Raw genomic sequence first — 25,539 nt, 5'->3', positions numbered from 1 at the left:
ATGTTCTTCAGCAAAGCGAAAATAAATGCAGAACTAAAGACCCTGTATTTCTAAACTACTTCACATTTTGCAAAGGCTTTCACAAACCTTTTGTCAGTTGAGCCTCATGGTAAGTTTAGGAGGAACAATGGGAGATTTTGTTGCTATTCCCATTTTACAAGTAAGGAAACTGAGGCTTGACCGAGGATAAGGGGATCTTGTCCCACGTGTGACTTAAAACTAAGAGTAGGGATTTGAATTTGGATCTTCTGCCTCTGAGGTCCATGGTCTTAGGTAACATTATATATTTTTTTCTGTTAGTGTAATATCCCTTCCCCACTCTTCATGCCCATATATACTATTTTTATCCGTCTGAAATTTTCTAGAGTATCTTAGAGTAAGAACAGAAAGCAGCTACCCACAATGGGCTAGAATCCTGGAGGCACTACCCATCCTTCCCCCTCCCTCCCCCCAATGCTCATAATGACTTAATGGGACTAAAAACAGCCCTGTGGCAGTTACAGAGCAGGAGGTTCCCTGTATGTACTCCCATCTCCCTGTATGTCAACTAAACCCCCACTTCTCTGATTTGATAAAATATTGCACCTTTGATTTTATGTGGATTAATGCAGTAATAAACTTAAGAGTTTTTAACTGTAAGAGTAGTAGTCAGTACGGTGGAACCACCAGCGTGTCTACTGCTGGAGACGCTGTCAGATGTGGGCGTGGGCTTCTCTGACGCCGCTGTCTCAGAGACCATCTGTCCGCTCTGCTGAGGCGAGGGGCTCACTATTTTTTTCAACCTCTCTCAAGTCTGAGCATCTTTTTCCATGTTGCTTTTTATGCCTCAAAAGGACTTTTGTCCTTCTATCTACAGCAGGCAATCTCCTTCCTCCTAGAAAGTCACTTTTTCTACCTGGTCTGCTTAGAATATGTACAAATGATTTACATCCTTCCAGTCAACTTTGGAAGCAACTGATTCTATTCTGCAGGAAAACGTCACCAACCCTAAGCTTACAGACATCTACTCTGTCATACTGCACACACACACAGCTAAAATCAGACATGATCCTGTCCAGTGACAGGTGGCAGCCGGGTCACAGACCTAGGTCTCAGCTTGAGTCACACGACTTAGGGCACACTGCCCATGCTCTGTGAGAGTCAATTTATGCATTCAAAAAATGAGCGTTGTACATTACAGAGTAGTCGTAAAGACTAAATGAAAAATGTCATACTTTATTAACATACAATTATAAGGCATTATTAGCATTATCCATAAATTCAAATCAAGCTTTTTGGAAGCTCTCTTGGGAAATATTAGAAAAGATATATTACTGCTAAGTTGCACAATCCTAAAAAGGGATCATTTCCCTTGTATTCCACATAAATGACTGGTAAAATGATGTGTCTTATCAGTTCTTAACACCAGCTAGCATCTTGACTGAGTTAATAGTCCAAAGAATAAGCAACTTGTGGAATTAAACACTTGTAAATCAAAGGCACATCATCTATAATGAGCAATGCTAATGAAAGCATCAACTCTCTTACTTATAAAGAAAGGCTGACTCAATGAGCCTTTCCAATATTAAAAATCGAAGCTAGAGGCTTTAGCAAATTATGTCGCATATACCAAATCCAGTCTGCCACTGAATTTTGCAAATATGATTTTACTGGAATATTACAGTTTATATTTGTTTATATATTATTGTCTATGGGTAAGTTGAGAAGACCATATGGCCTGAGAAACACTAAATATTATTATCTGGCCCTTTCCAGAAAAAGTTTGCCATCCCTGCTCTAAATACAAAATGAAGAATATTTTATACTTGAAAAAGTAAGCCAAATATATACTTACATAGCTACATACAGACTCTTTAGAAAACATATTTACATCATCATTTTGCATTAAAATACCTACAAGTTCTACATATTACTATGTAAGATGTCTACTACTGCACAATGCATATGTGGACAGTTAATGAACATTATTGATGAAAATAATGATTAAAGAGGAACAGGGCGTAATGTACTAGTTACAAGCTAGAGCGCGTCCGGAAATGTATCTCAGCATTGTTTGGATAGGGGAGCTTTTTTTATTTCAGTGCTTTGCATGTTTGTTCAAATTGACAGTCAGTCTCTACCAAGACTGCAAACCACTTTCTTGTAAAGCAAACCCTTAAAGTACGGAGAGAATTACAGAACACTGTACATTTTTGGATGTAGTAACTTTTCAGACAATAGCAATAACTACTGGATTTTAGTAATACCCACTTTTTACTTTTTAGGTTGCTGGCTAAAGCCTTATTTATTTATTTATGAAAAAGCAATATAAAAATATGCTCCCCAAACATCTGTGTTTCTGCTAAATTTCAAGTATCTAAGAGTCAGTTAAATTATGTTCAGTTCAGATCTGACACAACAAACATTACTGACACATAATGGCAAGAAAAGTAAAATCAGCAACAGTAGCAGAAAATCCAGCTTACAAAAAAGAAGACTAAAGGAAAATTTATAAAGGAACATGCCTTATGAAAGGAACACATTTCCGTGTTCAACCAGGGCTTACTCAGAGGAGATACGATGCCGTAATTATAGAAGTGGGAGAAACTGATCTCAATAGCTGGAGGAAAATACTTACCTGCTTTACATTTTCAGCTAAGAAGACAATATAAACACTACAGAATCCCAGCTGTGTTATCACCAGAAAAAAGTCAACCACACTCCTGAAAAGAGATACCCACAAATAAGATCACTAAGGACTGCTGATGTATCAATATTTTTTTCTCTTTTTAAACTATTTTAAAACATTTTGTTATAGCTTACATTCTTCACTTCCTTCAAATAAGAAATAAACAAAATATGTATTTTCTACAAACAGCACACATTTATGATCGGTAGGTCACTAGAATTATTATTGAGCAAAAAGATGTTCCATTAAGTTAAAAGGTGAAAATTTTCCCCATCATTTATTTCTGAAATTCAACAGTCTGAGTATCTGCTTATAAAATAGTATGAAGAACACATCTCATATTTTATATTGAGCCCGTCTCTCCTACTTCTCGAGAATTTTTCCTGATTAACCCAGGGTACTTTCCGGCCCTCCCGGCTTCCTGTCATTTGCAAGTATGATGAGTGAGCATGTTCTCCATTATCCAAGTCACTAATAAGAACATGGAATGGGAGAGGACTGGGGGCATGGCCCTAAATCATAAGACCAAAGACCCTTGCAGTAGCTTAGCTCTTATTGTTTAATGAGATACTTAAGAAAATTCTAGCTACACGAAATAGTGCACAGCAATGGAAAGCGGATGTCACCAGTCAAATTAGCATAGTTTGGGTATGGTAGTTAATCAAGTTCTAAATCTGCATACATGGTATTAAATACGCAGCCCATATTTCTCTACTTTGTTTGGAGAACGATGAGTGATTACAACAGCATGCACCTACTAATTCATTATAGTTTTTAATCTGACCACGGATGTCGAGTTGTCAAACAACCTGGTCTACAGATCTACACCCCTTCCTTCTCTCATCTGAAACCGGAAGGGCCCTTGCCTATCTTCACTCTTGTCATAACTACAGCTCTCATAGTTCTTCAGTGATCTCCCTTGTAAATAATCTTGGTACCGTATAACAAATTCAAGTCTCTTTTCTCTGATGAGCTCCATTTAAGTATTCCCTTAAGATCTCTTCATCTACCTTGGATTTTAGTATCCTACTAACAATCATTCCAGCCACATCTACTTGGAAAGTGATTCTTCTTGATAGAAAACATAGACAAAGCTGCATCTACTCTGGGGCAGAAGAAGGAAGAAGACAGGGTTCTGGGGCAAATCCTAGAGCATGAGGCCATTTTCTTCTTCTTCTACTTGGCATATCAAGAACTCTGAGCAGCTCATAAACAAATCTCACCTCCTACAAATTCCCAGGAAGACCATATTGAACCATAAACTCTCCTAGCACTGTTTTTTTTTTTTTTTTTTTCCTGCTCTTAATTTCCCTTACACATATCACTGGTACTACAGTGAGCATTTTGTTGACTACCCATGCTTATTTTCCCAGTCCTGTATTCATCTGGCTTTGATCAGTAATGTATACCAATGATAAAGTTACATTTAAACAATAAGACAGTAAAATTAAGATTATGCTAAAATACACACTTCATATATAAACATGTAGCTAAATACAATTTTATCTAAAATATGAGACTGTAACATTTTTCTTGCTTTTGCTCCTTTCCTTAAAAGCATATTAGCACGATTATGTCATAGGTTAGCCAGATGCTTTATAAATGTCATTTTATTTAAGCTACTATAGTAATCCTGTGAAGTAAGTATCCCGTAAACTCATCTGATGGTGAGAAAATTAAAATAAAATGACAAATCATTTGATTCAGGTCATAAAACTGAAAAATGGTAGAGTTGAAATTTGAACCCAAGTCTGTATAACTCTAAAGATTATGTTTATTCCCCCAGCTTTATCATACTTCTATTCATGTATCTTGCCAAATTAAAATACTTAAAAAATAATGGGATTTCTGTAAGCATATATTAACAACATAGCAAGTGCTTACCGTCCCCATGCTGCTTGCTTCTGAAGACAGCTCCAAGGACTTACTTCCATAGCAAAACTCACAGTGTCACTATAACCTAATGTTGACTTTTTGAACCTGTAATTTAAGGACATATGTGCATATGAAATAGGAAAATTTGAAGTTGGCCTATAAATCCAACCCTTGAAAAGAACGTCAAATAAATAGGAATTAATAAACACAAGGCGATGCGCTGACAGAGGAGTTTTCAAATTTCAAGAACTGCATACTCAAAGATATGTATCATGAAATTTTAAATCTGTTATTTTTACCAATATATTAGTTTTTATCTACTGTTAAAGTTTACATATTTGTAGAAGTCATATAATGTAATATTTGTGCTTCACTGACTTAAATATGTAAGTATTTCAATTACAAAGAGCATCAACTACATTATTCACTGCCTGATTATTTATTCTTAGAAGGGCATTATTTTATACATCAGCACAGGGCTTTACAATTTATTTACATATAAACTATCTTACCTAATACTCAGCCCATGAGATAGGCATTATTTCCCCTTGTTCTCTTCCCAACCTTTTTTTCAGGTATCATTGTTATTTAAAGATCATAAATGACTTGCCCAAAGTTTTAAGAACATTTAACAACAGTAACAAAAAGAGTTAAGGTTAGAATATTAGTTTACTAGAATAGGCAATATTTAGTTTTTAAATAGTCCAATTGTGCAAGTAAAAACATTTCATGATACAGAAACAAAGAAAAAAGAATATAATTTTACTATCTGCCAACCCACAGATCAGCAAAGAACACCAAAGGCACCATACCCTAAAATGAATTCCTAACAAATGGAAGACCATCACTCTATAACTGAAAGTAGTGCTGGGGCCTCCATGTCGATCCTGATTTTTTTTAATTTACATGGAAAGAAACCATCCCATTTCACTAAACAGGGCTGTATTCTAAAAGAAGTGAATATATTCTGACCAGATTTCAATCACAGGAAATACTTTTTCCATATTCATTATTTTAGACTTGACTACATAACAGATTAGAGGAAATATGATTGTTAGTTGCAAAGCACAGTTAAGACTAGCTGATGCTTTAAATACATTGCTTTAACGAAACAGAGCACACTTAACAAATCCTCATTTACCTCTGACACAGAAAGTGACTGCAGCGTACCAAAATGTGCATGCAGTGAACCGAAATAATTCCTATAAATACAAGGCTGATTGGTCCAAGCTGTGGGGGGAAAAAAATATATAGGATTAAACATTTAAGTTTAACAAAAATTAAGCTGTCTTACTGTGAATGAGACAACGGACTATTCATTTGTGTGATTCAATTTTGCTGGACAAAATGATTAGTCATTTGCATACAGGAAAATTCATAAACTTGATACTGAACGAATTTCAGCAATACTTAAGACAAGTGTGTATGACTCCATCTCCACGGCTTGCTAAGCCAACACTATGAGCACAGACGATAGCCATGCAGTAAGGTAGGACAGACCTCACCTCCAGTAACATCAGATGGTAAGCCTATGACCATCAGTGTCCCATCGTGAAAATTAAATGTGACGATGAATCATCATCTGAATGACTAAAAACCGCTGTACCCATCTGGGGCTGTGCTTGTTGAGCACTTGCTATGTGTGAAGAAGATTATTTTAAAAAGTGGTACATAAAAAATTTCAAGTATTTGTTTACATTGTTTACAAATTAAACATTTAATATTGAAGTAATTTAATATTGAAGTAATACCTGGATTACTGTTTATATAACATTTATTTAATATTGCCTGGATTATTGCAACCCAAACAAAATACTGTCAAAATTTATTTTTGTAATCAGAAATAGTTTAAGTTTCTCTAAATTAGGGTGGCCAAGCAAATGCAAAGAGAGAGGATAGTTAAAACTGTTCTTAGCAAACTGGTAAGGTTTTAGACCTCTAATAAAAGGGTAAGTAGGGACACCTGGGTGGCTCAGTCAGTCAGGCCTCTGCCTTCAACTGAGGTCATGATCTCAGGGTCCTGGGATCCAGCCCCACGTCGGGCTCCCTGCTCAGCAGTCTGCTTTTCCCTCTCTTCTGCCTCTCCCTCCACTCATGCTCTCTCTCTCGCTCTCTCTCAAATAAATAAAATCTTAAAAAAAACAAAAAAGACTAAATATAATTTCATTAGTTCATAAGGCAATTCTCCCTAAGGTTCTCTGCAATTACAGTAACTGGTTCTAACAACACTTTGCACATTTGTTTTCAAACAATATTGTTATCCCTTTTCTTTACTAATATTCTTTAACTCTGAAAACCGCATATTTTATTCTGAATCCAAAAAACCATAAAATTTCACCAACTCAAATAATTAACTCTATAAATATATTTGTTGAGATGAGTACATGGCTTACATCCCCAGAAATCCAAAAAAGTAATAAGATATAACCATACTTGGAAAAATTTAGTACTATTTTAGGCTCTTTCTGCCAAACACTATGAAGTATTTGAAAGTTAAGTGATTAAACAAAATGTTAGGTAGTTAAACAGAAATGAAAAGAGTAATTAATTCTCATTTTTGCTGAATGTTACTATCACTGTTTACACAATCTTATCAGTACAATCTCATTGTTACCTGGTCAGGTCATATGTGACTAGGCCAGCGGTTAGCTTGTCATTTTTGCTGTAATTAAGAGAGATAACTGTAAGTCAGGTAGAGTTCACAAAGATAAATCTTACCACTATGCCTGCATTTTTTATTGCCAGTGGAAGCCCTAACAGGCCCGTTCCAATATTTCCTTTAAGCAGATGCATAAGAGTTTGCACAAATCTGAAAAGTAAACATTGTAAGATTTTAGGAAAAAAGCTAATAAAATCACATGATCACAGTTTTAGCATTAGAAAGGAACTAAAAATCAATCTCGGCAAGGAATCAAATAACATTTCCACTCAACCAGAAGTTGAATAGGCCAGAGGTCATATGGGTTCACGTGCTACCTCTGCCATTCACAAAAGGAGACACAGAGGGTTATTATGGAGAGTAAATGAGATATTTAAGTGATACTATTTTTGTACATACTAAAGAAATACAGAAAAGGTAATTTTCTCATAAGATGCCTGACTGCTATGACATTCAGAATTAATGCTGAAGATTATATATGGCTAGGCTATTAAAACAGAGCAATTTACTGACACTGTCTATGAAACACAGTACTAAACACATCTGATCTATGATTATCAACTTAACAGCAAGTTAACTAAAAGAAAAAGCACACAAGTCTTAAAACTATATGGATCATCAGGGAAGATAAATACTGATTAACATTTAGACATCATGTACTCCCTAAGGAATTCCACCTAAGTTTCCAAGAGGCATCTGAAGGAAGTCTCTTAACCAAGAAAAAATAAGTTCAACTAGGAAGAAGAGTGCAAATCTTAAACTCATAAAATAAACATGCTTGCCTAAATTTTTTTCAGTTTATACTATTTTGATCAACTAAAATGTAACTTTGCTTAACTGTGAGAGTAAGAACTTACTCAAATCCATTAATGATGACAAAATAACAAAAACAGTTCTACAAGGTTCCACCGCCTTCCCACCACCATGACTTTGTTTTATACCATTCACTCAGCATGAAGAAGTGTTTACTACCTCTCACTGTCTAACTCCTAACCATTTCGAAGCTACAGCTCATAAAATTTCTATTCCTTTCAATCAGGTCTCCCTTCTTGCAAGATCCAAAGCATGGGACCATCACTGCAGCAATTTCCATGTGCTGCTCTGTATTTTAGATGCATTTCTTCGTTCCCAAATGGACTACAAATACCTTGAGGGTAGGGACAGTATCTTACTCATCTGTGTGTCTTGTGTAGTACCTGTGCTTTACCTACAGAAGATTAAAAATATATATACTAAATGAAAAGGAGACACTGAACCCCGTAACACTTACGAAATACCCTCCTGGTCATCAAGCTGGTAGTGCTTCTGAACAGGAAGGAGCTCTTGATCCTGCTCTTCATCTGATGTCCCATCAAAATTCTGCTCATTTATTAAGGGCCTCATTACATCCATATCTTCAAAAAGAAAAACAAAGTACTTCACTATGATTTTTAACACTGAGTTCAAGCTGGTATAAATGCATTTTTTTAAAAGAAGGGCCTACCACTGGTACTTAAGTCAATTCACTTAATTTTTCCAGTCTAAGTTAATTCCCATTAATGCTTTGAGTTTTAGTATAATTAAAAAACGAGATTCATTTGCTGATTTTGTTTGGACAAAGCAGGGCAAAGCTTAAGTATTCAATGCAAATCTTCTTCTGCTTTGTCAACATGAGGTTTTTAGCAAATGATCACAGTTATGAGATTAAAAAATGTGAATAATCAGGGCACCCAGGTGGCTCAGCTGGTTAAGTATCTGTCTTTGGTGGGTGTCATGATCCCAGGGTCCTGAGATCGAGCCCCTCATCAGCCTCCTTGCTCAGCGAGGAGCCTGCTTCTCCCTCTCCCTCTTCTAGTCACTCTCCCTGCTTGTGCCCTCTCTCTTTCAAATAAATCAATATAATTTTTAAAAATTTGAATAATCAAATGAATTTTTACCTCTTTTAGTTTCAATCATACTGTATACATAAATAGTAATCATGTTTTTATTATTTTTTTATTAATAAATTATATATTTTTTTAAACATGTATTTTTATCCCCAGGGGTACAGGTCTGTGAATCACCAGGTTTACACATTTCACAGCACTCACCATAGCACATACCCTCCCCAATGTCCATAACCCCACCCCCCTCCCCCCATCAACCCTCAGTTTGTTTTGTGAGATTAAGAGTCACATATGGTTTCTCTCCCTCCCAGTCCCATCTTGTTTCATGTTTTTAAATACTTTAAGAAAATTACAGTGAGGATGAGAGGAGGGGCAGAGAGAGAGGGAAAGAGAGAATCTTAAGCAGGCTCCACAAGAGCCCAACATGGGACTTGAGCTCACAACCCTGAGATCATGACATGAGCTGAAATCAAGAGTCAGATGCTTAATCAACCTAGCCATTCAGGCACCCCCACGCCCCTGTCAAAATGTATTCTCATTTTTAGCAAGATTTATGATGACAGTAGTCATCACAGTCTGCCTTGTTCTAGTAAAATTCACTAAACTCAAATTTATTGAGAGGACTGATATGCATTAGCAAGGTTTGAAGTATAGGATATTTTAAAGAAGTGGAAGACTGTTCTATTCAAATACAATAAACCTGTGAACCAGACAATTGGGGTAACTATGACTGACTGACACATAATTTTTAAAAACTTTTTATTTTGCAATAATTTAAAGTTCACATTAAATTTGCAAGAGTACCAAAAAACTCCTATACACCCTTTACAGACTTACCGATTTTTAACATTCTGCCATGTTTGCCTTTTCTCTCTCAACTGTGTTACCACTTTTTCTGAACTATCTGAGTAGGTTACACGTGTAACACCACTTTACCCCACAGTCAGCACATGCGTTTCTCTCTAAGAACAAGAAGTTCTTGAACATTCACATCACAGCCAACACTCAGTTTGATGTTGACACAGTATGTTCACCTACATTCCGTATTCTAACTTCATCAACTGTACCAACGAAGTTCTCTCAGCAATTGTTTTCACCGCAGGATCTTGTATTGGATTTAGCTGACTAATTCTACTGGTGACTTTTGCCATTACGTCTTTTATGATGTCCTTAATCCTCCTTTTTTTCCCTCCTTAATCTTTTACTATCCTTGTTTGTCAGGTTTGTCAGACAGCCGCTGGGGGTACCGGGTGGCTCAGTTGGTTAAGTGTCCAACTCTTGATTCCAGCTCAGATCTTGATTTCAGGGTCATGAGATCAAGCCCCACGCTGGGCTCCATACTCAGCAGGGAGTCTGTTTTGAGATTGAGATTCCCTCCCTTTCCCTCGGCCCCTCCCCCCCGCCCCGCCCCACAAAACAAATAAATCCTTCTAAAAAATGGTATCCTCTGAATTCTACCTATTACCTACACAATAATTAATGGTCTTATTCTACTTTTGTCATTTATTTATTTATTTCCCAGAAAACCACACTGCTCCCCCCACCCCCAGATATGCCCTTCTTCTATTCTCTCACTTCTGTGAGAGAATAACAACTTTTGTTGTTGTGTTCTTTCTATTTTGGCAACATATATGATGCTTTACACACTGCTACTCCAATCATGTCCCCACCCATGTCTTAGATTTACATCTACCATCAGTATATTAAATGGTTGTTATCAGTCCTCTGTCAAAGTGTTCTCAGTCATTCTTTGGCTGGAAGAAGCTCATTCTCTTGTGGACTGTGCCTCACAATGACCTGAAGGATTTGATGAAATACAAACTGATGTACCTCACCCCGAAGCCTCTGATTCAGCAGGCCTGTGGGGGGCCTGAGAAGATGCATTTCTAAGTTCCCGGGTGATTCTGATGTTGCTGGTCTGGGAACCACACCTTGAGAACCACTGCGCTAGTAGATCTTTGAGGATGGGCTTGCAGGCACAGCATTCCCTAAGTTCTGGAACGCTTTAAACTGATTTTCTATAGCCTTGCTATGATGGACAGCTAGATATAACACCTTTGACTCACACTCGCTATCCTTGGGTTTCTTGAAAATGCTGTTCCACTCTAGCCTTGCTGTCTAAGCTACTCTTGAGCAGTCTAATGCCAAACCAATTTTTTTAGCCATTACATACTGTGTTCTTTGCTTGAGATCCTGAGGAATTTCTCTTTGACTTTAAGATCTAATGGTTTTACCATGATATGTCCTGGGCTTAAGCATTCCGAGTCAATTTTCCCAGGGATCTGTGGGCCTTTTTAATACATAGATTTAGGTTTTCTCTTATTTCTAGAAATTTTTCTTGGATTATGGCTTTGACTATTTATTTAGTTCAAATATTTGTTTTTCTTCTTTAGAGCTTCCAAATGTATGTCAGATCTCCTCTGCCCACCTTCCATTTCAACCACTTTCTCTCTGACCCTTGTAAAGTCTTCCTTTACCTCATTTAAATTCTCCTTCGAAATTAAATGAATTTTATTAAACTTTCATTTCAATACATTTTCCCTTGGACACCTTGTACTTTATTATTTATTTATGATTTTGCCTACCGCTAGACAGTTCATGGACAGGGATCCTAATTTGAGAATAGTGCCTTCCGTCGGCATAGGAATGATGTTGACTTACTGGGGTTACAGGGAGCAACTGGTGTATCTCTAGTTCTCTTCATTTCTGCAGGATATTCAATTCCCTACCCACCCTCCACCCCCTGCCCCTTACTTCCTTCTTTCTTTTCACCTCCATGTATTAGAGGGACATCTCAACTGCTCCTTTTATCTCCTTCTCCAGAAGCATTGTTTTGCAGAGGCTGCTGTGTGACTACATGTCCTAATGCCCTCTCCTCTCTTCCAGAGATTCTATACAACTCTCTTTAATAAAGAGTCCTTGCAGCAGCAGCAGGAACTCTGAAATATGCTATTTTTTTTTTCTATTTATAATGTGAGGTTTGTGGTAGCTTTGTCTCCTACGAATGCTAAAAGAACAACTTCATGAATGGTTTACTTGTGCTTCTTTTTGAATTAACAGGTTCTGGGGGAAGGACACATGAAGAAATTAGGATTTAGGTAGCCTCCATTATCCCAGTACTAACTGGAACACATGACAGCGTTTTTTCATAAAAGTAATGTTATTCTTTGAGATACTGGAAGATGCTTTAGCTTTGTATTATATATTTTTGTAATGCATTTTGAAATCAGGAAGTATGATCAGCTTTGCTCTTCGTTGTCGAGATTGTTTTGGGTATTTGGGGTCTTTTGTAATCAAAACAGTATCACACTGGCATAAAGATAGACATACAGACCAATGAAGCAGCACAGAGAGCCCAGAAATCAATCTATGCGTATATGGTCAACTGATTTTTGACAAGGGTGCCAGGAATGCACAACTGAAAAAAGTCTCCTCAACAAATGGTCCTAGGAAAACTGAATATCCACATGCACAAGAATGAAAGTGGGTATTTATCTCACACCATACATAAAAATCAACTCAAAATGTATTAAAGACTTGGATACTTGAGAAAGCTTCATATGTTGGTTTTGGCAATGATTTCATGGATAGGACACCAAAAGCACAGGCAACAAAAGCAAAAATAGGCAAGTGGGACTACATTAAACTAAAAAGCTTCTGCACACCAAAGAAAACAATCAACATAGTGAAAAGCCAACCTACAGAATGGGAGAGAATATTTGCAAACTATATTATTTGATAAAAGGTTAATTTCTAAAATATATATGAAACTCCTACAACCCAAGAGCAAAGAAAAAAAAAAAACCTAGAGAACCAATTAATAAATTATCTAAAGATTTGAACTGATATTTCTCCAAAGAAGACATACAAATACTCAACAGGTTTATGAAAAGATGTTCAATTTCACTAATCATCAAGGAAATGCAAATTAAAACCACAATAAAATACCACTTCATACTTAGGGTGGTCATTATAAAAAAACAGAGGCCAACAAGTATTGGTGAGCAAGTGGCAAAACAGGAACGCTTGCACACAGGTAGTAGGAATGCAAAATATTGTGGCTGTGAAGGAAAACAGTACAGAGATTCCTCAAAAATCTAAAAACAGAAGAACCATATGACCCGCAGTCCCACTTCTGAGGATTCATCCAACACTACTGAAATCAGGGACTTGAAGAGAGGCTAATACTTCCATGCTTAGTTTAGTGCTAGTCACAAGGCCCAGCACGTAGAAACAATGGGCACTGACAGATAAATGGATAAAGAAAGTAGATGTCTACTTACAGTGGAATATTATATAGTCTTCAAAAAGAAATTCTGCAATATGCAACAACATGGATGAACCTTAAAGACATTAGGCTAAATGAAACAGGCTAGTCACAGAAGTTCAAATACCATGATTCCACCTATATGAGGATCTAAAATAGTCTAACTCATAGAAGCAAAGACTAGTGTGGTGGTTACCAGTGGGGAGGGGAGAACAGGGAGCTGCTAATCAAGATGTGTAAAATTTCAGGCATGCAAGGTGAGTAAATTCTAGAGATCGGACAGACAACATTGTGCCTATGGATGACAACACGGTACTGTGCACTTATTATCTGTTAAGAGGCCTAGATCTCATGTTAAGTGTTCATACTACAATTTAAAAAATAAACCACTGGGAAAAAAAATGCTTGAAAATAGTCTATTCTGAAGTCATTTAAATATTCTTCCTCTAGGGCCACCCAGATGGCTCAGTCGGTTAAGCATATGACTCTTAATTTCAGCTCAGGTCATGATCTCAAGGTCCTGGGATCAAGCCCCACATCAGGTCTGCGTTCAGAAGCAAGTGTACTTGAGATTCTCTCTTCCTTTTCCTCTGCCCCTCCCCCAATCACTTTCACACTCTCTAAAATAAATAAAGAAATCTCTTAAAAATATATATTCTTCTTCTAATAATGTTACTAGTATGTGTGAAATAAAATCCAATGAATTATATCAAAAACTCCAAACGCCCTGAGTCTAAATTAATGAGGATTTTCTAGAATTCAAATTCCCAACTTCATCTTTGGGTAGTTTTTCTAACCCTCTGACCTGCCGGACATTCTCCACAGATTATTCTGTGGGATTTCAAAGTGGCTCAGTCTAAACCTGCAAACAGTGAAAATTAAGTGTTTCTCAGTATTAGGGAGCTATGTCACATTTATTCCAGTGTTTTTAGTATTACAGATTATGGTCATCTTTGGTTTGAACAGATTCTGTATCATTTTCTGTTATGTTCTATACAAAGAAAATTGTACTTTATTTTGTAAAACCACTAGGGCTGCCTAACAAGGTACTTCAAAGTGGGTAGCTTCAAGAACTGAAATTTATTATCTAATAGCTTTGGAGGCTAGAAGTCCAAAATGAAGATGTTGGTATGGTTGGTTCCTTCGAGGGGTGGGAGAGAAGGATCGGTTCTCGGCTCTTCTCCTTGGTTAGAGATGGAGGCTTTCAAGTTCATAGGGCATTCTCCCAGCAGGCGTGTCTGTGTCTTAACTTACCCTTATTATAAAGACACAAGTCATACTGGATTAGTGTCCCACCCCACTCCAGTGTGGCCTTATCTTAACTATTTACATCTACAATGATCCTACTGTCAAATAAGGTCACTTAGGGACTGAAGGGTAGGACTTCAATATGAATTTAATTGATAACAATCATCATTATTTGTTATATCATCTTTAAATAGAATCATGTTAATATTTTCACTCCAAATTTCATTTCATTGCCCTTGCTGACTCTTGAGTTCATTTGCATTTTTATTCATTCAGTTATTCAAATTGTCAGTTATTTGAACTAATTTCTTTCTGCCAGAGGATGTACAGTATGTTTTGTGTATACTAAGCACACTATTTAAATTCTCCATAAAGACAGCTATCACCATCAATATCTCAAAAACTGAACAATCTGTTATTTGAAGTATACCTCCCAAGAGATCACAGCTGCAATGGCAAGTCAGGAAAGAAGTTTTCTCCCAACTTAAAAAAATATGAACTCTGAAGGGTAAGTTTACTTTTAATGTCATCACCAGATAATTTATTTTTTGTATCTTTTAGTTAAACCTGAATTTCTAGAAGTGTTAAAATAATCTTTAGTACTAGTTCTACTAGTTCCATAATTCACAGGATCAAGTTTTTAAAATGGGATTATAAGGTGCCCTCAAATTCCCAACTAAGAGTTAGTTGGGCTCTCAGTCACTCTTAACAAATTGATACTGAGTAGCAACTGTCTTATTTAATTTTAACAGTGTAAATCCCTTATGGTTTAAACTTTTCCTCACTTCTTAAATTCATTATTTCCCAACTTTATGTGGTCTAGGAAACATTAAATATGACTTACTTGAAAAGTAACTTTTATTTCTTTGGTCTAAATCCATTTGTCTCACCCTTCACCTTTAAAGCCTTAATAAAAATTTAATAATTCCAGGAAGCTTCTTGAACTACAACAATGAGATTAAAGAGTCAATTTTTTAAAAGTTGAAACTATTTGAAATAAAAGTAATTCTTAACAATGTTAGGAATTTAAGAAGTACACATTTATAAACTGTTTCGAATAGACCATTAAAGCATTATGAAACATCATTAGCTAAGTTCTAAGTATATGCTTAAACATATTTTTAAAAACTAGATTTAAAAAAAACTGTCTAAGACTTTCTCTGCGATTTCACCTATATTATTTAGTTGACATTACATACTAAGAAATACACATCTGTTAAACGAAGTAAACTAAGAGTAGGTGAAGAAATCGGGTTTTAGGCCTGATTACATTAACTTGAATGATATAAAATAGTTACTGACTCTAAAGAATACATTCAAAGACACCTAACTACAAGTATCTGAGAAAGTGATATACTTACATACCCAAGAAGTTGCATCTTTAAATGACAAGAGCCCACTGAGGCCTGGATTTCTGAGGATGAGATTTATTAATAAAGAGAGTCTCAACCAGTCACTTATGACTTTCAGACGCTCCAGGTAATACTTCAATAAAAAATAAGAAACTGTATTTTTGTTCCAAAGTTTAGCATACAGTATAGGAAAATGCAGTAATACTGTCTTCTTATATTTAACTCTTGAATTCTTTGCAAGAGGTTTTAACACTGGTATAAGCCATGAGAATGAGTGGGACATTCCAGGTTGGAGCATATGCACCTGCTTGGTTATCTTTAGAGTTACTGAATGCCTGTGTAGATGGCAGAAGATCAGCTGGAAAGCTTGAAAAGATTTTCTGAATCATGCTAGGGACTCTGGACTTGATCTTAGAGGCTGTGAAAAGCCGGAGAAAGAATGCAAGGTGAAGCGGTCAGATGTGCATTTGGGTAGCATCACCTCGGCAGCAGTGTCAGGATCAACTGGAAAAACGGCAGGACTGGTCTCAGCGAGGCCAATCAGCACACAGTGCAGGCAAGAGACGGGTGAGGGCCTGAATTTAGCTGGCTTGGTTGAAGAGAAGAGAATGGTTATTTAGAGGAGAGACACAACAAGACTAGCTGACCAACTAGACGTGGAAGATAACGGAACAGAGGATGCTTCCTAGGTAACCACAGTGGCGAAAACAGAATGGATGCTAATGTCCCTGAGAAAGGAAACACAGGGAGACACAGTGTCCTGTGGTCCAGAGCCCTGAGCTCAAATTTAAGAGCCTGAGCTGAATCCCAATCGTACCAGCACTAGTTCTGGGAATCTAAGCTAGTCTGGTGACTTTAGTTCTGCCATAGGGAATGATTTCTCTTCCCTTAGTGGCCTTTTTTCTCTTGCTTCTGGCCTTCACATATGCTGTTCCCTCCTGAATCATACTCTATTTTCCCGTTCCCTGTTCTTCCCTTCCAATTTTGTCTAACCACTTAGTCTAACTCTTCCTTGCTCATCTTTCAGGTCTGTTTAGACACCACCACCTCCCAGTAGCCTCCTTCACCCCTAGCCTGGCTGAAGTGTCTCCCGTGGGTGTAATACACTGTATTGTAATGGCCCATTCTATTTGTCTGCATTCTCCATGAAGGGACAGCAGTGATGTCCGACTTGTCTGCTAGTGTACCCTCGATATCTGGAAGGCAGGAGATGAGGGACAAATAAATGCATAAAAGAGAACGCGGCATGTTAAGGAGGAAATACGAGTTGAATTTTTAAATCATGTGAACTGAAATTATATCCTGAATGAGCGGTCAGAAACAGGGTCTAGAAGTAAGAAGAAAACTTGGGGCTAAATATAAAGATCTGAGAATTACATCGGAAGGTAGATAAGAAATAACTGGGATCAAAAGGCAGGATGAGGTCACTCAGAGACTGTATGGAGAACAGAACTGAACACAGAATAATAGAGGTCCACCTACATTTTAAATTCAAGTAAAAAGTTGGCAAAAGCAACTGAAAAGGAATGATCAAAGGCTGCACTGAGTTTGGTACAAGAGATATCCAAAATTGTAAGCGAAAGATTAAAATTTTCAAATCAGTCTTGTCAAGACCCACAACCCCTTCCTGGTGAGCAGCTTCTGGCTCAGGGTCAAGGAAAGCACGCCCACCCACCATGTCCTTCCCTGGCTTATTGCACACTGTGGTGTCACTGTTACCCTCTCTGATCTTATCTCCTACTACTCTTCCCACCGCCCATTCCTCTGAACTCCAGGTCAGAGAGGTGGGGGGGGTGGGCAGTGGGTAGAACTGTGTCCCTCATCTCTCCTGGACCCATTCCATTGCAGAAAACCAGAAAGATGTGTATGTGGAAGCCATCAGCAGATGTTTTAGACCGAATGTTTGCGTCCCCCTAAAATTCATGCATTAAAACCCCATCCCCCAATGGGATAGTGTTGGGGAGATAGGGCCTTTGGCATGTAATGAGGGTTAGATAAAGTCCTAAGGTGTCCTTCTAAGAAGAGGACACTTCTTAGCATGTGAGGACGCAGCAAGAACATGGCCATCGGTAAACCAGGAAGAGGGCTCTCACCAGGAACCGAATCAGCGGGCATTTGCTCTTGGACTTCCCCCTCCCTCAGAGCCCTGAAAAAGAAATGTCTGTGGTTTCAGTCACCCAACTGAAGGTATTTTGTTCTAAAAGCCTGCACTGAGTAAGACATGGGAGTTGCCTTTCTTGGCACAATAAACTCTGAAGGTCTTGCCTTTGGGTCTGCTAGAGAAGAGAGAGGTGGTGAGCACAAGGACAGCTTTGGGCATGTGAGCACCACCGGGGGAGCACACAGCAGGGGCCATGCAGAGGCGTGAGCACGGCTCGCTCAAGAGCCTCCACGAATGGAATGGCATGGCCTCTCCCCAACATCTACTACCAGGAGCCCCCATCACAGAAGACCGGTGCCTCCTGATGGAACACACTCACACAAGAGGTTGCCATCCTTTCCAGTTCAGTTTCACAAGTATTAACACCTATGTGTCAGGCACTCAAAGATGCTGGAAAAAAGCAATTCCTACAACTAAGAGAAATTCTTAACCTCATGGAGCTCAAATTCTAGTAATGGAAAGAGACAGTAAGTGAGTAAAATAGGGAGCATGCTAGTGTTCGATACTCAGAAGGAAACTAGGGATTGGGAGGGAGAGCCTGTAGTTTCAGTTAGGACAGCCAAATTAGCTCTCCTGGAGAAAGAAGGATTTTAAAGAAGACCCAAAGATGTGGTAAATATTGTGGATATCTGGGGGAAGAGCAATCAGGCAGTGGGAACAACAAAGGCAAAAGCTCCAAGGTGTAGAGAGCCCAGTGTGTTTAAGTAGGAAGGAGTCCAGAGTAACCAGAGAGGAGAGGACGAGGAGAGGACAAGGAGGAGGGTGAGAGGTTAGAGAAGACAGATGGAACACCACTTTGCAGACCATTCTGAGTGATAGGAAAGCCACCTACAGCAGTGCTGTACAACAGAAACATAATGTGAGCCAGAAATAACTTAACTTTTTCTAATATTTATATTTTTAAGATGAGGGAAAAGCAGCAGGTAAAATTAATTTAATAATAGATCTTATGCAACTCAATAGATCAAAACATTATCATTTCAAAATGCAGTCAACATAAAAAATTACTAACCAGACATTTTACATTCTATTTTTCATAGTAAGTCTTGGAAATCCAGTGTGCATTACACTTACAACAGATTTTAATTTGGACAAACCACATTTCAAATGTACACAGGGCTAAAGACGATGGCACTGGACAGCACAGCAATAGAGAGTTTTGTGCAGAGGAGTGATATGATCTGATATGTATTTTAACCAGGGTCTATCTTCTCATGTGTAAAATGAGAGTAGTAACTTCTACCTCACAGGGGTTTTATGGTAATGAAATGAGGTAACATTCAGGAAGCACATAGCCTAATCCTTGGGATGTAAGTCTTCAATAAATACTAGTTTTCTTCCCCTTCCTACACAAAGATAGTTTTTGTTTGTTTTTTTTTTAAGAATTTTTTTAAAGACAGAGATCACAAGTAGGCAGAGAGGCAGGCAGAGAGAGGAGGAAGCAGGCTCCCTGCTAAGCAGAGAGCCCGATGTGGGGCTCGATCCCAGGACCCTAGGATCATGACCCGAGCCGAAGGCAGAGGCTTTAACCCACTGAGCCACCTAGGCACCCCATTTTTTAAGATTTAATTTATCTGAGAGACACAGAGAGAGAGAGAGCACACAAGCAGTGGGGAGGGGCAGAAGGAGAGAGAGAGGCAAGCTCCCCGCTCAGCAGGGAGCCCGATGTGGGACTTGATCCCAGGACCCTGAGATCATGACAGAGCCAAAGGCAGAGGCTTAACCTACGTAGCCACCCAGGTACCCTGAGAGATTATTTTTTCTTAAAGATTTATTTATTTATTTTTACTTGAGAGACCGTGCATGCATGTGTAGGGGGTTCAGGGAGAAGGGGCAGAGGGAAAGAGAATCTCAAGCAGACTCTGCTCGGCACAGAGCTCAATCTCAGGACCCTAAGATCAAGACTTGAGCTGAAACCAAGAGTCAGATGCTTAACCAACTGCGTCACCCAGGCGCCCCCACGATGATGTATCAGAAACAAATTATGCTGTATAGGATTTTAACTGTAAATCTTTGACTAGAAATTGTCAGTGATTAATAATTCTGAGCATTTATGAACCTACAAACTGCTATAATAGGCAAAATTTGAGTAGGCAAAATGTGGTACACCAGCCAGAAGGAAACACAAACTAGGGGAAGACACAAACACTTAAAAGCTTAACATGGTAAAACCTTTAACAAAATTAAGAAGGTTTGGAATAAAAATCTGAACACTTATGCAATATAATCAAAAGTTACAAAATACAATTTACATTACAAAGTCTACTATTTGTCCATGTCTTGCCATAATTTTTCGCTTAGTACTTAGTACTGAACTGGCAGTTCTAAAAAGTGCTATGTGATCACTACAGATAAGAATTAATAATGAATGCCTTATATGATAAAACACTATTAATGGAAACCAAACCACCTAAACACAGTTATTTCTATTTACAAATGGAAAAATTATAGATGAATAAAGAGACACTAGCTTAATTTAATATTATATACCATACACGATGTAACATACATATACATTAATGCGGCATGAAACTGGAACATTCTTAGGTTAGGTAGTACTTGTTTCATCTCTTCTACTGCCTGCCCACACAACTGTCTCAACCTCAATCTCCTAACCCAAAATCAACCTAAATTTTTATTTGTAGTTAGAATTAAAGAAAACCACATTAATTTAGCAATAGGTCTTGAAATCTTAAAAATGTTTATCCTTTCACCTACTAATTCCACTTCTGACGAGCCAGTATATAGAAAAAAAGAATTTCTGCACAAAGATGTCTATTGAAACATTATAAATGTTGAAAATTTGGAAACAACCTAAATGTGCAGCAATCAGGAAATTGCAAAATTAACTACAGACCTCCACTTTATGAAGTATTACAGTGATGTTAAATTATAGTTTTGAAGTCTGAGTAAAACAGGGAAAAGTATATCATACTGAGTGTGAAAAAGCTGCACAGGGGTGCCTGGGTGGCTCAGTGAGTTAAGCCTCTGCCTTCAGCTCAGGTCATGGTCTGAGGGTGCTGGGATCGAGCCCCACATTCGGCTCTCTTCTCAGCAGGGAGCCTACCTGCCCCCCACTCCTGCCTGCCTCTCTGCCTACATGTGATCTCTCTTTGTCAAATAAATAAATTACAATCTTTAAAAAAAAAAAAAAGTGCTAGATAACCACAGTATTAATTCAATGTTTTAAAAAGTTAATTTAAAATGGAAGCAAGGAAATATACCAAAAATGGGAATAAGGGGTGCATGGGTGTCTCAGTCAGTTAAGCATGGGATTTTTTTTTTTTTTTTAAGATTTTACTTATTTATTTGACAGAGATCACAAGTAGGCAGTGAGGCAGGCAGGCAGAGAGTAGGGAAAGCAGGCTCCCCGCTGAGCAGAGAGCCCGGTGGGGGGCTCCATCCCAGGACCCTGAGATCATGACCTGAGCTGAAGGCAGAGGCTTAACTCACTGAGCCACCCAGGCGCCCAAGCACAGGATTCTTAATTTCAGCTCAGGTCAAGATCTCAAGGACATCAGCATGAGCCTGTGTCAAGCTCACGTCAGTGCCCAGGTGACTTGAGATTCTCTCCCTCTCCTTCTGCCCTCCCACTGTTCTCTCTCACTTTCTCTAAAATAAACAATTTTTTTTTAAATGGGAATAAGTTAACAAGGATGGAGATGGGCAATGGGATCATGAGTACTTTTTACTGTCTTTCTCTGGCTAATCCAAAAGAAGAAGAAAGTAATAAACGTTTTTACTTTTATAATAGCAAAATAAAGGAAATCACTTCTATTTTGACAATGGACAAACGAAAACAAAGTAGAAAAATTTTTTGTTAATACAAAATAATGTAGCTATCCAAATCTATAAACTACTATATATGTTAAGATAGAAACAGTAACTATCTTATTCATTTCTGAAAAACATGCACAGCAAGAAACTTCCAGAGGTCCCCACTGCCTACGAAATAAAGTATAGTTCCTATGCTATACAAATAACATTTGTATAGCTTAAGGAAACCTGTATCTTAACAATTCTACCAGTGCCTTTTACATACATACCCAATTTTTTAAAAATCTTTTTTAAATTAAATAATATGTGGTCACTGTAGAAGATCAGAATATATATATAAATAAGCAACATTTCTGAAATTAAAATTACCTCACCACCCAGAAATAACCACTGGTAACATTTTAGAATATACACAAATACACTCACCTCCTGTACATTATCGTTCAGTCCCACGGCTTTAAATACTATCTACATGCTGATGACTTCCAAATTTGTATCTCTAGACCAGACCTTTCACTAACTCTAGAAATAAATTGTTCACTCAACACCTGTTTGAGTGTCCTCACAACATGGCAGCTGGCCTTCCCTCCAAGTGAGTGATCCAAAAAAGAGAGAGCAAGGCACAGTGTCTTTCAGGATCTCACTTTGAAGTCACACATTATCACGCCCACCATAATCTATCGACTAGTAGCAAATTACTAAATCCAATCAACACTGCAAGGGAAGAAAATTAAGTTCTTCCTTTCGAAGAGACAAATATCAAAAAATCTGTAGACATTCTACAAAACCACCGTAACATCTGAGTTGATGGCAAATTCATTCTTCTGGATACTCAGGTCCCTGGAGTCATCTTTGTTTCCTGTTTCACTCTCAATCCTTTCCCAATCTGTTAGGAAATCATGCTGGTTCTACTTTTAAGTATATCCAGAGTCTAACCATTTCTATCCACTCCCACTAATACAAGCATACTTCTGTGAGGAACATGTGCATTTCTTTCTTGCATTTCAGAAATACCCATCTGCTGCTACTTCAGCCCCTTAGAGTCTATTTTTCCCACAGCAGCAGTGTAATCTTTTTAGAATTCAAGTCAGATTATGTCATTTCTCTGCTGAAACCCTACACTGGCTCCCCCTTCTCTCAGAATAACAGCCAAAGTCTTTACACAACCCCGAAAACCCTACATAACCTGGCCCCATCACCATCTTGACCATCCCACTTCAGCCATCTTTGCCTCTTTGCTATTTGTCTTTATTCAGCCATTTGTTCTACCTGGAATGTCTTTCCCCAGATACCCACTTGACTAGTTTCCTCAACCCTTCCAAGTCTTTACACAAACCTCACCTCTTCAATACGATCCATCCTGACCATTTCATAAAATACAGTTAACTGTCCAGCCTCCACCCTGACTCTGACTTCTCTTACTCTGCCCTTTTCTCCACAGCACTTTTCACTTAACATAATACATAATTAGTTGATTATTGTCTTTACTCTTCATTGTCTGTGTCTTCTTACTAGAATACAACCCCCACAAGAACAGGAATCTTGATCTGTGTTGTTCACAGATGTATCCCAAGTGCCTAAAACAGCGTCTGGCACATAAGAGAAGCTTGTTGAATATGTGTTGAATACATAATTTATAAGAAATAACTTGGAACCTTTTTCAGTTAATAAAAATGTATATGGTAAACATCTTTCCACACTACTTTTAATGGCTACTCAGCACATGACCATACAGCTCTATTACAATTCACCCATCTTCCTTTAACTGGACAGTTAGATAGTTACTATATTTTCTCAACTACAAATAATGTTGTGAACATCTCTCGATGTTAAGTATTTTGTTACCTGACCTATTACCTTGGGAAATATTTCTGTAAGTAAAATTGCTGGGTCAAAGGATATGTGCCTTTTTAAGGATAAAGACACTACACTGCTCTTACCAGTAACGCAGGAGAACGCACATTTCTCCACATCCTAAGATGTGTTTTTAATGAATTTCAGTCAGATAAACCTGGGTTCATATCTGGGTTCTGCTATTAATTAACTTAAAATTACCATAATGGGGATAATAATAGCATCTACCTCACCCAATTGTGTTAAAGATTAAAGGAAACAATGCATATGTAAAGAACTTAGCCGGCTGCTTGACACACAGTAAACAATCAATAAAATGCTAAGTTTATTTCTACCCTTATTATGATTTCAAAGAAATTACCTGCAGAGTGCCCTGCCCATTATTACAGGAACGCCAACCTATCAGTCACTATAATGAAGTGTTGCTTTAAAAAGCTCAACTTTTAAAAAATCATTTAATCATTCAGGACCGAATTAAAAATATTCCTAAATAGAATGCATATCACTGGCAGGGGAAATGACAGTACTGCCCTGACTCTTGCTTTTGTATCCCTGCTGATGGCAGGAAACCATAAACAAGGTTTTGCATTCCCAGGGGCCAGGAAGATAAGACCAGATAAGCCCGGAGGACAGCAGGAAAACAAACTTTGGCTAGTGAGCCAGCTACAGGTATCTCCCGTCGGGTCCGGTCAGCTCGCCACTTCGGGGGTGGCACAGGGTAAATGAAGGATTCACCCAGGACTCAGAATGGGGCTGCGGCGTGCGAAAGCCGTCAAGCACCCCTGGAGAAAACAGTGAGAGTCACAGCGCAGACTCTCGCTTGCCTTTGCATACACAACGCACCCCAGCCCCCAACATACACACACTCGCGCGCGCGCGCGCCCATCCGATGCCCTTTGTAGGCCCCTCTCGTCACCGGCCCAGCTCCCCAGTCAGCGGGTTCCTGCGCGGGTGCGGTCCCCAGGTCGGTCACCTCCCCAGCCTCAACTCACCCCATGTTCGGGGAGGTTTGCTCGGCTGGGTTTTCATTCCAAACCCGTGCCCGACCCACCACCCCAAAAGCCCCGACCAGAAACACCCAGTGGCCCCGGGAAGGCCACCCGCCACTATCGGGGTCCGGCGACCAGCCGCTCGGCGCCGGATGCGGCCCGGCCACGCGCATGGGGAGGAGCGGCGGCGGCCCGGCGCCAGCAGCCGCCTCCCTGGCCGAGGCCGAGCGTCTGCCCGGGCCCCCGGGCGCATCCCGCGGGCACGCGGCCCCGCGCCCCGGCCCGCACGCAGCACCCACCGAGCTCCTCGCGCCCCGCCGCCTCGGCCGCCGCCGGCGCCGCCGCTTCCATCTCGCCGGGGTCTCCAGGACGCCGTCGCCCCGGAGCGCGCTCCCCCGCCGCTGCGTGGCCCGCGACAGGCGGAGGCCTTCCCAGCCGAGCGGGACCCACGCCCAGCGCCCGCCTCCCGGCCCCCGGCACCCCACCCGCGCGGTGAGGAGCATGCGCAGTGACGCGGCCCGGCCCGCCGCTGTGCTGGGGGCGCGAAGGGCCCCCCTGGGGCTCGCGGGGCGCTGCGGGCGAGCCGCACTGGGGCTGGAGACCCGAGTGAGGGAAGGCAGGGCGGGGCGGGGAGGGGCGGAATAACCGGAGAGAAGGGGCGCTGCGGAGATCACCGGGATGGGAGCTTTAGAGCTGGCGGGAACCCAGGCCTCTAGTTCCCTGGAGGACTTTAAAGATGACCACGAACTTAAATTTGAGGAGCCCATCTATTTGCAAGGCTTTTGCATTCTGTATGGTACCTGGGAGAACACAAACTAGGAGGG

The 25,539-nt window shown here is 39.3% G+C and overlaps 1 protein-coding gene across 3 annotated transcripts in view; it reads right to left on the bottom strand.

Moving 5' to 3' along the window:
- Positions 1-25,178, bottom strand: part of SLC36A4 (solute carrier family 36 member 4) — a 52,056-nt gene extending 26,878 nt beyond the window's left edge. For 2 of the 3 annotated variants that reach the window (XM_032852821.1, XM_032852822.1), the window contains exons 1-6: positions 25,015-25,178; positions 8,473-8,596; positions 7,262-7,352; positions 5,685-5,773; positions 4,553-4,648; positions 2,618-2,702 (exon numbers count right to left, since the gene is read on the bottom strand). In XM_032852821.1, coding sequence (XP_032708712.1) covers positions 2,618-2,702; positions 4,553-4,648; positions 5,685-5,773; positions 7,262-7,352; positions 8,473-8,596; positions 25,015-25,066 — 537 coding nt within the window. In that variant the 5' untranslated portion in view covers positions 25,067-25,178. Of the gene's footprint in view, positions 1-2,617; positions 2,703-4,552; positions 4,649-5,684; positions 5,774-7,157; positions 7,206-7,261; positions 7,353-8,472; positions 8,597-25,014 lie in introns of those variants that run through there. The other variant, XM_032852824.1, reaches the window with a different exon arrangement.
- Positions 25,179-25,539: the final 361 nt, after the last annotated feature.

The sequence above is a fragment of the Lontra canadensis genome, unplaced genomic scaffold, assembly GCF_010015895.1.
Source record: "Lontra canadensis isolate GAN:19392208 unplaced genomic scaffold, GSC_riverotter_1.0 scaffold7, whole genome shotgun sequence".
In the NCBI taxonomy this organism is placed as follows: Eukaryota; Metazoa; Chordata; class Mammalia; order Carnivora; family Mustelidae; genus Lontra; species Lontra canadensis.
The sequence above is the reverse complement of the archived record's forward strand: the minus strand, read 5'-3'. Positions and strand labels throughout refer to the sequence as shown.